This window comes from Ambystoma mexicanum, chromosome 3p, assembly GCF_040938575.1.
Source record: "Ambystoma mexicanum isolate Mex_15411 chromosome 3p, UKY_AmexF1_1, whole genome shotgun sequence".
NCBI classification, from domain to species: Eukaryota; Metazoa; Chordata; class Amphibia; order Caudata; family Ambystomatidae; genus Ambystoma; species Ambystoma mexicanum.
Genome location: NC_090925.1, coordinates 464,611,663 through 464,626,072, shown reverse-complemented (window position 1 = coordinate 464,626,072; position 14,410 = coordinate 464,611,663). Strand labels below are relative to the sequence as shown.

The following is a 14,410-nucleotide window of genomic DNA, read 5'->3' as shown; positions in this document are numbered from 1 at the left end:
TCCCCTTCAATGTGCTGCTCCGCCCAGCGCCACGCCTCACCGGGATCATCAAAATGGACCGTTGTGCCTTTTATGGTAAATTTTCAATTGTGCAGGGAAGAGCAGGCCGTACTTGACTCCCAATGTCTGCAATTGCCTCTTAAGTTTCCCAAAGGATTGCCTCGCCTTGTGTACCTCCTTCGTGTAGTTGGGAGTGGGGGGGAGGGGCCAGTCTATACCCAATGAAAGTAACCGTGCCCTTGGATCTTGCAAGTTGTAAGAGTGCATCCCGATCTCGGTAGTTTAAAAACCTCGCTATCACAGTGCGTGGAGGCACGCCGGGCTGTGGCCTACCTGCGGGCATACGATGTGCCCTCTCAATAGAGAAGAATTTTGAGGAGTGCAGGTCAAACAGGTCTGTTAGTAGTTGTTCCAGAAAGAGTTCCATGAAGGGCCCTCCGCTTTCTCGGAGATGCCTATGGGGACGTTGTTCCACCTGGACCTTCCTTCGCCTTCCCCCACCCTAGCCTCCAGAGTCTTGAGTGTGGCCGAGACTCCATGGAGTTGTTGTTGCACATTGTGTAGGCCGTCTTCTGTAGTCGAAATGCGTTGCTCTGCTTCCCTAGTGCGCGTGGACAATTTCTGCAGGTCATGTCTGAGGAGGAAGACATCTAGGCTTATTCGGTCTATCTTCTGCTCCATAGATGAGCGGGAGTCCGCAATGGCGGCCATGACGTCTTTGAGGGAAAGCGTGTGTACGGCATCCGTATCTTCGGAGTGCTGCGGTGGAAGATCAGCATGCTGTGACGAGGGCACAGTGTATTGTTCAATCCTATTCTGCATAATGGGCTACTTCGTCTTTTCTTTGCCCATGGTTGTCACCTGGCCCGGCAGTCGTGATTTTATAGCTGTGCTCCTGCCAGGGATCTCGGTGGGTGCTAGCTGGGTCGATCCCACCACCGCTGTGTAGTGGCAGACCAGTGAGACTTTTTTTTTTTTTATATAGCTGCAGTGCCGGGCCTGCTTCCTGCCTCCTTCGGTCTTAGAGGCGCTAAACGTTGTCTCAGAAGATCAGTGCGCTGTCCATGGATTGTGCCCACTGTCTCTGGGCACTCGGGCGTTGCTTGGCCTGAATCGCGGTTGGCTGCACGGCTCAGCGCGTATGGTTATGGCTCAGCGCGTACGTGTGCACATCAGGAAGAGAGGTGGCGTGATCGGGGGCAAAGCCCGTTGATTATACAAGTGGCGTTGCACACTACCACCAGTTCAGGCCTTGGAGATCTGTAGAGGCGTCTTGGTGTTCTGGAGCATTAGAATGTGTGCCGTGTCATGCACAACAAGCTGTGTCCCTGCTGGGTTACTTCTGTGTTTGCAGTTGTCCCGGCGTGGGAGGCGTCATTTGTCAAGCCAGTGGTGAGGGTGTTGCAGCCCCCTCACCATCCTCGGAGGGGGACTATTACTGTAGACGGTAGTTAGTGGCACGGCGTGCAGGGTGTCCCGGGCAAGGCAGTTCACAGGACAAAAAGCAGGTTAGTGTCCCTCTCAAGAGTGGTGCCATGCAGGATCCCCTACGTGAGTCTCTGCTATTGTTTTGCATAGTGCGAGGCACTGCTGGTCTCCGAATCCCTCTGCGCATTGATGGCACTCTGGTCCCTTGAAGGGCCCCTTCGCTGGGTGTCGCTCCAAGCCGGGGTCGGTACAGGCTGAATGGGAGGACTGGGGAGCTGCCCGTATTAGGCCTGGGCTCAGCTGCTCGTCGCCCGCCCCCAGTACTCTCCCTCCCCAGCCCCCCCTCGGGGGCCCCCACCTGGCAGTGTATAAGGTGGTAAGGCCACCCGCTTGAGGCAGTTTGTGTCTTTGGGGGGGGGCTTGTTGGTACTCGGGCCATCAAGGGCACTCACCCACGGAGCCGCGCCTCAGCCCCCCCCCCCCTGTGTAGAGCGAGACCAGCACACGGCTCCACAGGGGCGTGTCAACCCTCAGCCTCCGCTGGTCCGCTTTGGTCAGGGTCCCGCTCGCCAGGCGACAGCCGCTAAGGGTCCGTAGGAGGGCACACGACTCCTCCCGCTCATTCCCCCGCCCGGGGTCGCGGGCCAGTGGCCAGCCGGAGCAGCCCTCGGGCAGAAGAAACGTTTCTCCGTGCAGATCTCAGAGGGAACTCCATGAAGGCCGAGACGGCGCCACTCCACACAGTAGGCGCCAAGCGTAGGACCGCTTCGCCTAGGTGGCCATTTTGGAAGTACTCCAGTCGGTCCCGCACCCAATTTCACCTCGGCACTGCTCCGGTCCCAGCGGCTGATTACTTCCGTCCCGCGGTCCAGATGGGCACAATGTCCGCTATGTGTAGGGGTTACTTTTACAACGTGCAGTTGATGGCGACAGGCGGTTTTATCAGGATTACTGCCCCAGCACCCATTATTAAGGAAGCCACAAAGGACCTAGCCCCTTTTTGTCACCTCCTTCATTAACTCTTTATTTAAATCCTGCTCCGTTCCCACCAATCTCAAAGATGCTTGGGTACTACCCCTACTAAAATAAAAACAACTTGGACCTTAGTGTCCTGACCAACTATAAGCCAATTCCGACAGTTCCATTTCTCCTCAAAATCTTAGACAGAGACGCTTATCTCCAGATTCAGTCCCAAGTGGACGTCAATAACCTGTTAGGCACCCGACAATCTGGGTTCTGGCCAAGACATGTAACTGAGACGGCCCTCCTCGATCTTAAAAAACAACTGGTTGACTGAAAAGACGGAGGAGAAATCTCCATTCTCCTACTCTTCGACCTCTCCGCTGCATTTGACTTGGTTGACCATTAAGTCATATGCAACCACCTCAAATCTGCCGCCAATTTCTCCAAAGAGGCGTTGTCGTGGATAAACTCTTTCCTAGACAACAGGACCATAAGTCTTCTCGCCCTCCTCATCTGCAGATCCAGTTCCCATCCCTTGCGGCGTACCGAAGGGGTTCTGCGTCTCCCCTACTTTGTATAATATTTTTACAAAGCTCCCTCTTTGATATACTCAACAATCTGGGTGTCTCATACACTAATTATGCTGACGACACCCAGATCCTCATCCCTATTCTGGTTGACTATGACAAAGATGTAGGGTTTATCAATAATATCTACCAAATTACTAGGATGGACACCCACGGTCTGTCTTAACGACGAAAAGACCAAACTCCTAATCGTAGGGCCCACCAATACACTGAGCAAACTCCCTCACCAATACAACTCCATCGCTATTGATGGCATCCAGATTAAAGTCGCTAAGGAAGTAAAAACTTTAGGTTTTTACCTAGGCTCTGCACTCGACCTCAACAAGCAAGTAAATGCCTCAGCAACCAGCTACACGTGCAAACTGATATACGCATGTAACCCATTTCTGACTACCGATAGCTGCATCACAATTGCACAAGCACTAATCTTATCTAAGTTGGTTTACTGCAACGCACTATACCTGGGCACCAGTCACCACAACACCAACAAACTCCAAACCTTCCAAAATAATGCTCTAAGAACTGCCCTAGGCATCGCCTAAGGGCACCATATCGCAGACGAAAGACGTTCTATCAATTGGCTTGCCATCAAAGATTGAACTTGATTCTAAACACTTAATTTGACCAACAATTGCCTTAACAATAAGGTACCTATTTACCTGTCAGAGATTCACCGAACATACCTCAGAACGACCTATCAGAAAGGCATATTCTAACAGTATCAGAATCCCTAACTTTAAACTTAAAAAAAACAGGAGGATCCAGCTTTCCAGTTTTGGCAGCACATCTCTGGAACTCATTACCGGACACCTTAAGAGCACTACCCTCCCTCTGCTTCTTCCAGACTAACGTTAAACTATGGTTACACGCCAATGACTATTAACGTCACCCATCTGAACTGTAAATATTGTATCTACTGTATGTACATTCTTGTACCGGCACACTCATACATTCCTGTAAAATATCCCTTTGTATTATACTCTATTTTATGTCCATATGTAACTGTAACCTAATATGTACCTATAACCAAAATTTCTGCAAGCCCCCAGATGCCCGAGGGCCAGGTGCGCTATATAAATGAATATACAAGAAATACGATTACGGTGAGTAATGTCTGCTATATCTATTTTATAAAATAACTCGCACTTGAAAGCATCTGAATAGATGTAATCCAGAAAGTTTTATTCCATAAAGCAGCAACAAGGAAGGAAATCGTTTCACACCCCACTGGTTGCTTGGTCACACAATGTTTCAACAAACAAACACCAGTTTAAAATAACTTTCTGTCTTCGATCTACATGTAATTTATGTGTCTGCAGCGCAAACTGCCCTGCTCAGTGTATCACCAAGTCAGCCATGTTGGACTAGTATTCCCAAGTCTTGCCTCAATCAGGTAACGTCCCACTTTTATAGTAACGGGGGATCGGTACTCAAATGGGAACTTAAGTCAAAAAGTGTATGTGCAAATGCGAGTCTGATTACCCCTCTTTACGCCGCCAAGCAATTAGTGGTGATGCCTACAAACTGAACACATTATTATGCGCTGTTCTGTTCACCCCGTTTCTAATTCGTGAATTTTGTATTCTGAATATGTGTGTACATTGTTCGAGAAAAGATGTTTCTCTGGTGTCTATCGTGACAAAAAATAGAATTTAAATGTTTGATACACTTCATTTTATCTACCTTTTGATAACTAATAAATGAATGTTTAATATGTTTCTGTGGGTCCCACCGTATGCTTGGTCTGTAGAATGAATTATCAAAACTACATGTGTTCAGTTTGTAAGCATCACCAGTCTAGTATTACCAATACATTATATATGTGGACAGGTGCTGAAATTCAACAGAAGGACTGTAGTGAAATCAGGGCTGCGGAGAGGGGCTCCTGAGTTGCATAAAATATTCAGATGACAACAGGCATTATGAATAAATCATTAATGGACCATATTCATATTGCACAATGTTATCTCATCTAAACTCAATAGATTTTTCAACAAATATGTGCAAACGCGCAATTGTGCAGATTCACAAACATAAAGTGCAATTTGAGGTTTTTAATTTACGTTCATATGTACATGCACGCACATGATCTAGGGTATGCCACACCTTGAGGGATTAATTCGTCTTTTATGATTCGTTAAATCCTGGAGCCCAGTCTCTAAGCTTGGGACAGGGATTCAAACCTGTCTTTATCTGCACTGTCTTGCTTCTAAGACAAACGCATTGCCCCTGAGCTGTCCTACCAGACCAAATGCTAGTAAATCCGGTTTTTACATTGCAGAAGAAAGGGCATGTAAGTATCACCAACCTGTTGGTTCAAAACACATTAAGAAAAAGCTATTCTAAATTAACAAGTGTAGGAATAATTGCTTTTAAACTGTAGAACAGAAAAGTCGCCTTCATTCAGATGAATTGTCAGACAAAGAAATATCTTGTTTAAACAATAATCCTTGTGATTTGTTTTTGTAGTCTAACATTTTTTGTTTCTACTAACATTTTGATGTGTTGGTATACAGGGAATTTCCTAATTGTAATGCAAATGGTGTGTGTTTGAATGTTTTTATAAATCAAACAAGGAGGGGTTGTTTCCCAAAATGTAACATGTACTTTGTTTGTTGAATAAACCTAACTGGTTATTTTAAATGTATTTGGGCTTATTTAATTTGATCACTCTAGGAAGCCCTTTGTGTTAAAATGACCCTATGATTCATCTAGTGGCATGTTCTCGTGTGTTGTGGTCCACCAGTGCCAGCACATCATGAGTCTGTACAGGGTGTGGGACATGGTGAAAACACTGCTGTAGACGTATCTATCCGAGAATAATGTACTCCCCTCTTCTTACTTGTGAGGTTTGTTTTTGGCTAAACAACGGTTTGCTCTTCGACGCATAGAAGCCAAACCCTAAAAAGGGAAATGGGAGGGACATGTAAAGGAGCTCCATCTCTAGTTGAGAATTACCTTCTTTTTATTGGGTGTCTATAGATGTGAACCTCCTCACATTCTTCTCGATGCAGATGAAATCCTGTTGAAATTGCTCTGTCAAATCCTAGAATTTACTTCTGCATAATGCTGCACTATACTGGTGGGGTCATTGATCAATTCCCCCTTTCGCAATTAATTGCATACAGGCTCACTTTCTTACCAGCCACAATGTGCGCTGAATGTTAGTAGAGGTGTTTTGAAACAAAAACTAAATTCTGTTCTACTGCGTAAAGGACTGCGAATGACTGCATTTGCAGTCCAGTGACCTAGTTGAGGTCTTAGGTTTGTCTCAGCCCATGAACTCACCATCTCTACCAATCTGAAAGCCCAGAACATGACTTTTATTAGCTGATGCATGCGATTGCATTCCGTGCTGTCTGCTCCCGCTTTTCTCGTGCTTCTAAATCACCTTGCTGATCTCATTTTCCAGCCTTTGCTTCATATGAGTGCCCACCCTTTAACGACACCTAGTTGATCCATCGATTACCGATTCCTGTTGACCTGATGCCTGCCCAAAAATATGTATTTATTGTTGCTTATATTTCATAAAATTGTTGTGTAAACTGCCAAAAGGTGTTGGACGTCACCTTTGCATTATTTTTGCTGTTTTTGATTGCACTGGATGATTGCATAGTCTTCCCGCAACCCCCCCCCCCACTCTGCTCTACCCCTTTCACTCCTCTACCCCTTTCTCTCCTCAACCTCACTGTAAAACACGCTGATGCTTTGTGAGGCCAATTCTGCTCGCAAGAAAATGTTGAAAAACATTGTGACACGTAGCGTCTTGACTTATGATCGCATTTGGCAAGTATACCATCATTGTGCATGCCATTTAACTGTTTTCTTTTTTCTCACATACAGAAACAACTTCAGAATCTTGAGGATGCTTGTGATGACATCTTGATGCTAGGTGATGATGGTTTAATGATACCATATCAGATTGGAGACGTCTTCATTAGCCATGGGGAGGAGGAAACCCAGGAAATGTTAGAGGCTGCAAAGGTTTGTACGTCTTTTTTAGAATAGAGAAGTGGGTTGCTTTCCAGCCACAGTCAATGAGTGATTGTTACACTGCCTTCCACCAGACTAGACCACGCACTCAATGATGTAGCTCCTAAATTTTGCAGTGGCGTGATGCAGGTCAATGTAAAAAACCTAGTTAGAACGGCATAATAACAAATAATTGCAATCTATGTAAATTCATTTGCCAACGCTAACCGTTTAAGAAAATATGGTGAATTTAATTCAAGTGCACCCAGCATTTGGCCATTTACGAGGTTCATCTTATTAACCAATTCTTTGTGCAGGACGGGGCTTCTGTCCTTTACACGCCCCATGGGGTGTGCATAATGTGGATTGCCGCCTCATCGCAGCATCCTCTCTAATTTGAAGGGGGTCACATTAATTTTAGGCCAGCCTACTGTAAGGAAGGCATGGTTATCAGAAGTATGACAGACACAAGGAGTGCAATTCAAGGGTGTTTATTAAACTGTATATGGGTGAGAAAAATGCCTAATCTAAACCTAAATCTAAGATGAGAGCGAGCTAGGACCATCAAAGTAAAGAAAATGCTGTCCTAGTGGTGTTGTGTCAAAACAAAATGGTCAATACTAATAAACCTATTACCAAATCCTTACTCTATATTACAAAAGGGTGTGGCACAAAGATATGCATAACGAGAGTGTAGTGCAAACTGAAATGTCCAAGTGTTTCGGTAGTTCAGCACTGCTGAACTAATGCACTCCCTTCCCTACGTTACATCGCGGCACAAGGCGGAACAGTGACATGACTCTGAGCACCCTTTGAGTCTATAAGCATCAGGAAGCCATTTCTTCAGAAAAGACAGGATCCCTCAAATCAATATCTTTGGCTGGGCCTCTCAAGACTTTTCCCAGGCTCACACCATGCAGGATTCCCCTTTTCCCCGCCTTTCTCATGATACCCCTTTGTTGGGTTCACCTTCATCTTTACACTACTATTGAGTCACTTTATCAAACTGCGGGTTTCATTTTCACTTGGCATCCCTCCGTCTGGTTCAATGTAGCCTTTAAATCACAGTTCAGCTTGTAGAACTGGTAAAGTTAACTTATGTCTTTTTTTTAACAAATATTTTGTTCACTTTCACCCACTCTGGTCCCCCTCCTCCAGGCTTAGACCATCCTCTGTAGGCAGTTCTGGCTTCCCTCGATCGGGCGAGAGCCTTCAAACCGTTAGCATCATACAGAGACTTCCCGATAGGCGATCACTTCTCACCTGGTTACTCTGTTATATTGTAGTAAGTGCGTTTACCTTCAACACGCAGGCTTCTCTTTCTCACGGCTGCCGTCTTCCATGCAACCCACAATAGCAGATACAGTTCAAAGGTTTGTACCAACCTCCTCTTCTGAGGCCTTCTGTTATCTGCAGTTCTTAGCATCACAATCATTTATCTTTGTTTTGTTTCACCTTTTTGTCAAAGACTTTCGACTGAACGAGGGGGTGGGGGTGCTAGGAACCTTGACTTTACCCTTGTATGACCACTTTGACTATTCGCCTCCTTCCTCGGTTTCTTTCGCAGCTTCAGCTTTTCACACACACAACCTCGGCATTCTTCTTTCTTACTACAATGTGCTTTTGCTCGCGGATTCTCGACAACCCAACGCGCACTTCAAACGTTAATGTCCTTTTTATTTATCAACACAAGCCGGTCTCCCATTTCACTCAACGGCAGTGGCTGATAAAGTTTATCAAGACCCGTGTAGTCAAGAACTTTGTCCCAGCACGGCTAGCTTCATGTGCGGTGTGAGGCCCTGAAAGGAAGGAGATACCACTGTGACCTTCTGCAGTAGCAAGGAGTTGTCCCTGTGGGATTCTGCAGCGACCTTCACCCCGCAGCTTTTCATTCGCCTCCTGGTCCCGCCTGCTTTGCTTCGATGGTTGTGGAGTTTTCCCAGGATTTCCTGCTCTTCCGTTCTGCTGGTCTTGCTCGCTTCAGTTGCCTTTCTCGCCTTGCTCTCCGGGTGCTCTCATGCTCCACCTTTTATCCCAGTGGGGAAAGGTAACAGGATTCAGGTGTGAGTCATTAAGGTTAAGTGCCTGACTCTGATGTTGGGACAAGTCAAATGAACTGTCTGTGTGTTTTTCTTTCCCTGAAGCGCTTTGTCTGTGCATTACATTGGGGCACACTGCTTTTCAGGGCCCTCACTATCTTCTTTGTCCTGATGCCCTCCTGCCTGGCTTGACTCCCACCCCCATCGTTTGCTTGACTTTCATTACCCAATCAGAGCAACTGGGAGGCGGGAGCCGGCTCCATCGCCAGGGCCCACAAGGAGGCCTCTTCTTCCACTCTCTGAGCCTCCCAGGGCTGACCCTTTTTACCTATTTCTTTACCCTGCGGAGCCCAGATGCTGCTGCAGGGTAAACCCAGAAATTGTGGTGTGCATTTTGCGCATGAAGCGCGATCTTTTTAAAAAAAAAAAAAAGAAAAACACAATTTTCGGTTTTATTTGGATGGCGGCGGTCTGCACATTGCTGCTTTCTTCATACTTGCAGCACTCAGCTTGTGGGTTTGTCCCTTTTGCCTGCTGCATTACATTGGGGCATACTGCTTTTCAGGCCGCTCCAAGATGGCCTCATTATCTTCTTGGTCCTGATGTCCTCCTGCCTGGCCTGACTCCCACCCCCATTGATTGCTGGCCTTTATTGACCAATCGGAGCAACCGGGAGGCGGGAGCCGGCTCCATCTACAAAGGCCCACTTCTAAGGCCCCTGTCAGCTTCCCTGTCCGATGACAGGCCACTACATGAGTCCTCTACCACACCACAGCCCAGCCCTCCTTGAGGTTGCTATCCCTGGACTACTGGACCACCATGACTCTGCTACCTCAATCTGCTTGGGTTAGTTGCCTCCTCCTGACTGCCCTGTACCTTCATCTCTGCCTGTACTCTCAGCTTCTCCCTGTTATGTACTAAATTAAGTTGTTTATGTACTCACCTTTACCCTGTTACTCTCACTTCATTTCCTTAACAAAAGGGCCATACATGTAACTTGTCACAAGCTTTGACACACTTCTCCCTGATGGCGACAAGATCCTCTCTGCACCTGATCTTTCCTGAGTGGATTCCTGCTACTATCATTCCCACTCAGATCTAACCCTCTTTCGAATGCCTTGTCTGCAGGCTCTCAATCTCTCCTAGCCACTACCTTACTGTTGCTACTCTCTATCAGCCCCCTGGTCAAATCACCTCCTTTCTCTCCAAGTGGGCTGACCTCTCCTCCTGCCTCCACGCTTCAACCGCTGAACTCCTCTTCCTTGGTGACCTCAACATCCATCTCGATTCTCCCTGTCCCTCATCTTTTTCTCTTTCGCGACCTCTGCGATTCCCTCTCCATCTCCCCTCTGGCCCGACACATTCTGCAGGTCACACACTTGATGTCTTGATCTCCTCTGGCCTCCCCCTCTTGATCCCTCTGACCACTCCTCTCTCCTGGAGTGACCACTGCCTCCTCTCCTCTCTTCCCCAACCAAGCCAAGCCTACCCCTACCCCTACACTGCCGCCCACCTTCTCGGACATCTGGCCCATGAAGCGTGTGTCAGTTATACACAAGAATGTAATTGATTATTTATGCCACAATAATTAAATGCAGGGTTCAAAAGAGATATTTGTATTTGTTCTGAATAGCATGAAGAAAAACCTAAAACTTCCAGAATCCTACATCAGAATGTCACTTATACTTCAACACTAATTAACAATTTTCTCCCATAAAGATGGTAGTTTGCAGTAAATGGCCACAGTAATCTGCATTACAGCAGCAATCAGTGTTATCGAAGAATACTTGTGAAAATCCTGAATTGATCGTCCTCGTCCTCCAGCTTTTTCTGCTTGTAAATTAGATATAAAGACCATATCCCGTTTTGTTGAGACTACGTTCACAAAAGATTACAGAAGTCCATCTCAGTAGCTTAAATATATATATCATATCGCAAAGCCAGGATTTATCTGTTGGGGCTCAGCATTTATTTATTTTATTTATTGGTCACTTATTAGGCGCTTATACAATTAGCAAAACTGTTTCAAAGCGGCCAGTTTCATAACATCCAGTGCAGGGATATCCTTTTGTCTAGCTCAAAACAAGGGTAGCCACACATTTCGCATTTTAGCTGCAGCATTTTTGTAAATGGGCCTCATAGACAACATATTGGCAGCAATAGGATAGGTGCTTCAAGTATTCCAGATGGCATTTGCTCAATGTTTTTCCAGCATTCTGCCAGTTTACTGCAGAATTATTTCATGTGCGTCAGCTGGCACAGTGTGGCATCTTGGGCACTCAGATTTGCATGCGCCCAACAGCTTAAATCTGGCTGGGCTGTAGCATATCAATGCACATATTTAAAATTGATCATTGACCTTGACTGTCTCGACCTAATGGAAATATTCTTAGATAAACCACAAACATTGGGTTTATCTAATTTCTCACATTGTAATTCCAAAAGAATGTATAAAGAGTCTGTTTGCCACTTAGTCAACACAGAATACTGTTGGGCTTGTTTCTTAACATGAACCTGCATATACATTCATGAGATTAGACCCGAGGTTGTGCTTAATGTTTACTAGTGCTCTTTGCCAGCGCTTGTGGGGATTCCAGCTTTTTTTAATCTGATGTCCATCATGGAAATTGCGCTTGTAAGGATGTTGAGGATGGACATTAACCATTTAAGTAATGTGTCGGCCCATCTAACAATACAGAGTGTTGCCAAGCTATACTAATAATCTGTGTTAAATCTTCTCTTTCGACCTGGCGCCCGCCAGCAGCAGTACTGAAGGGAAAGCAATCGTGTGTCACCCATTGGAATGTCTCGCCTAGGTGAGGCCTTTGCATAGACTTAACGACGCAACAGATGCTACTCCGTTTGCTAACAGCCTCTCCAGCTTCAAATGCGGAAAATCAAGGTCCCCTTGAAACCGTATTTAGCAAACTGTGCTTGCAGATTTGTTAAAACATATTATGAGTATACTCATCCACTCCAATCTCATTTTCAGAATGCTACCACCTTTGTGGCTAATGATGCATGTAAAAATGCCTTTGAGTATCGAAAGCAAATCTGTGAGTGCACAGCCCTATGTGGTCTTGTCCCTAATGTCTGATCGATCATCAGTATAGATGCAAATAACACGAACCTAGGTGCAGTTTTGTTCCAATGGAGTAAGGATGTTTAATGCGCCATATGACTTGCCCCAAGATGCATTACCAATGCAGACTTTGGCTTCCTGTTTTAGAACAGGAATTATATGGAGTCCAATAGGTTCAGCCAGTAGCATAACACAAAATGTGGGGGCCCCCCTGCGAGCCATGCTGAGGGCCCCCCCCCAACTCAGCAACAAATCGCGGGTCACGCCACACTCTGGCCCGGCCTAGATTATCCCGCTTGCGTAATACGCATGGATGTGCTGTTGAAAGGGTATGCCACACACTGCACTACGAGAAAGATATAAATGTGTGTTAATGCAATATACAGCACACTTTCTTAGAAAAACTGGCTAAAAAGGCAGAGTGTTTGCAATGGTTTTGTAGGGTAACAGCATTCCAATACTTGCAAGTCACCAACAGTGCACAGGAACATTAAAGCTTTGCTATTAAAAAGGCCACGCCACAATGAAAACATGTCCAACTGGCTGCACAATGTAGACCAGTGTAATAACATTACAGTAAAGCATGCCAGGCCACATTTAAGCATACCTAGACTGGTTGCACCAAAATGCCAGTCGAAGCAATAACACTCATCAAGAAGAGAACACACATTCAAGCCTGCGTCTCTGTGGCCTATAAGAACAAGGCCAAACGCTTTAAAATCTGTAAATAACTGGTCAATCCTGTTGCGGTCTTTACCTCTCCTGTTCCCTCCCAGGCTCTCTGTATGGCTCTGTTCTCTCACTTCTCCGCTAAAACTCAGGACATCCAGTCCCCCATCTCCTCTTCCTCTCCCTCTTCCTCTCGTGGCCCCACATTGGCCAGCTCTAATTCTCTTCCTCTTCTCTTCTCTTTCTCTCTGACAATACCTGATGAGGTTTCTAGACAAGTCCGATCTTTGAAAGTCCGATCTTTGAAAGTCCGATCTTTGAAAGTCCGATCTTTGAAAGTCCGATCTTTGAAAGTCCGGTCCAAACAGGTGCTCCTTGGACCATATTGACACCCTCGCTGCAGCGTTGGCTGATTTCTGTAATCACTCTTTTACCACTTGAATGTTCCCCTCTCCCCTTAAGCACTCTCTTGTGCACCCACTCCTCAAGAAGCTGTCTGCCTTTCCTGCCTGCCTGGAAAACTATCGCCCAATATCAATCACCCCTTTCCTGGGCAAACTGTTGGAAAACAACTGGCCATCTTCCAGCTTACTCTCCACACTGAAACTGTTGATTGTCTCCATGACCATCAGTCTGGCTTCAGAGCTGCCAGGGGCATGGAAACTGTTCTCCTGAACACCTGTGAAGATCTGCTCTCAAACCTTAATTATAGCATTCCTTCTGTCCTCAACCTCCTTGATATTTCCTCTGCTTTCGACGCGGTCAACCACGCCATCCTGATTAATTGACTCCATGAGAACCTGGGCATCACGGATCAGGCCCTTGAGTGGCTGACCTCCTTCCTCTTGGACTGCCCCTCCCAGGTGCAGCTTGGTCCCTTTCTCTCTGCTACATCTCTCTATACCTGTGGCGTTCCCCAGGGCTCCATCCTCTCACCTTGGTTTTTCAACCTCTTCTTGGCCCCTTTGGCCCACCTGATCTCTACCTTCTCCTCTTATGCAGATGACACTCTGCTTTCCTTCAGGCTCCCCTCACACTCCCTCTCATATTCCTCACTGTCTATCCGCGATTCAGTATTGTTGCACATCCACCGATCTCTCCCTTAATGCCAGTAAGATGGAGATCCTTCTCATTTATATATTTGAATTTGTATAGCGCACAGCGGCCCTGAGGAATCGTAGAGAGTGTTTGCTTAGTATATACATATGTGAGTCAAACATTTCAGAAAACGGACAGTAGGTGCATTATATACAGAAAAGGAAGATGTGCATGTTCTTTGTTACAGAAGAACAACATCAATCGTTGGAGGGTGAGCTGGTTAGTTGAACAATTTGGTTATTAGCAATGTGCGGAAGGATTATTCATTTCTGAGAGCAGTGGGGAGGGCATTCCAGTTCTTAGGGGCTGGGTGTTGGAAGCTGGAGCCTCCTGCTTTTACCCTTTTGTAGGTGGGGACATAGATCCGGTTCGAGAGATGTGTTCTGGTGGGTCTGGCAGAGGGGTTGTGGCTGATCCTTTCCGAAAGGTAAGGAGGGGCGTTAAGTGACAGGCATTTGTGTGTGATGGCCATTGCTTTAAAGAGGACGCGCTCTCTCTGATAGGTAGCCAATGCGCGTCTTTCCTGGCCTGTGAGATATGTTCCCTTTTGGGAATGTTCAATGCTGCTCTAA

The 14,410-nt window shown here is 46.2% G+C and overlaps 1 protein-coding gene across 2 annotated transcripts in view; it reads left to right on the top strand.

The window, feature by feature from the left end:
• The window catches only part of PFDN4 (prefoldin subunit 4), a 101,249-nt gene that overhangs the window by 49,655 nt on the left and 37,184 nt on the right, over window positions 1-14,410 (top strand). For both annotated transcript variants that reach the window (XM_069651130.1, XM_069651129.1), the window contains exon 3: window positions 6,822-6,962. In XM_069651130.1, coding sequence (XP_069507231.1) covers window positions 6,822-6,962 — 141 coding nt within the window. The remainder of the gene's footprint in view (window positions 1-6,821; window positions 6,963-14,410) is intronic.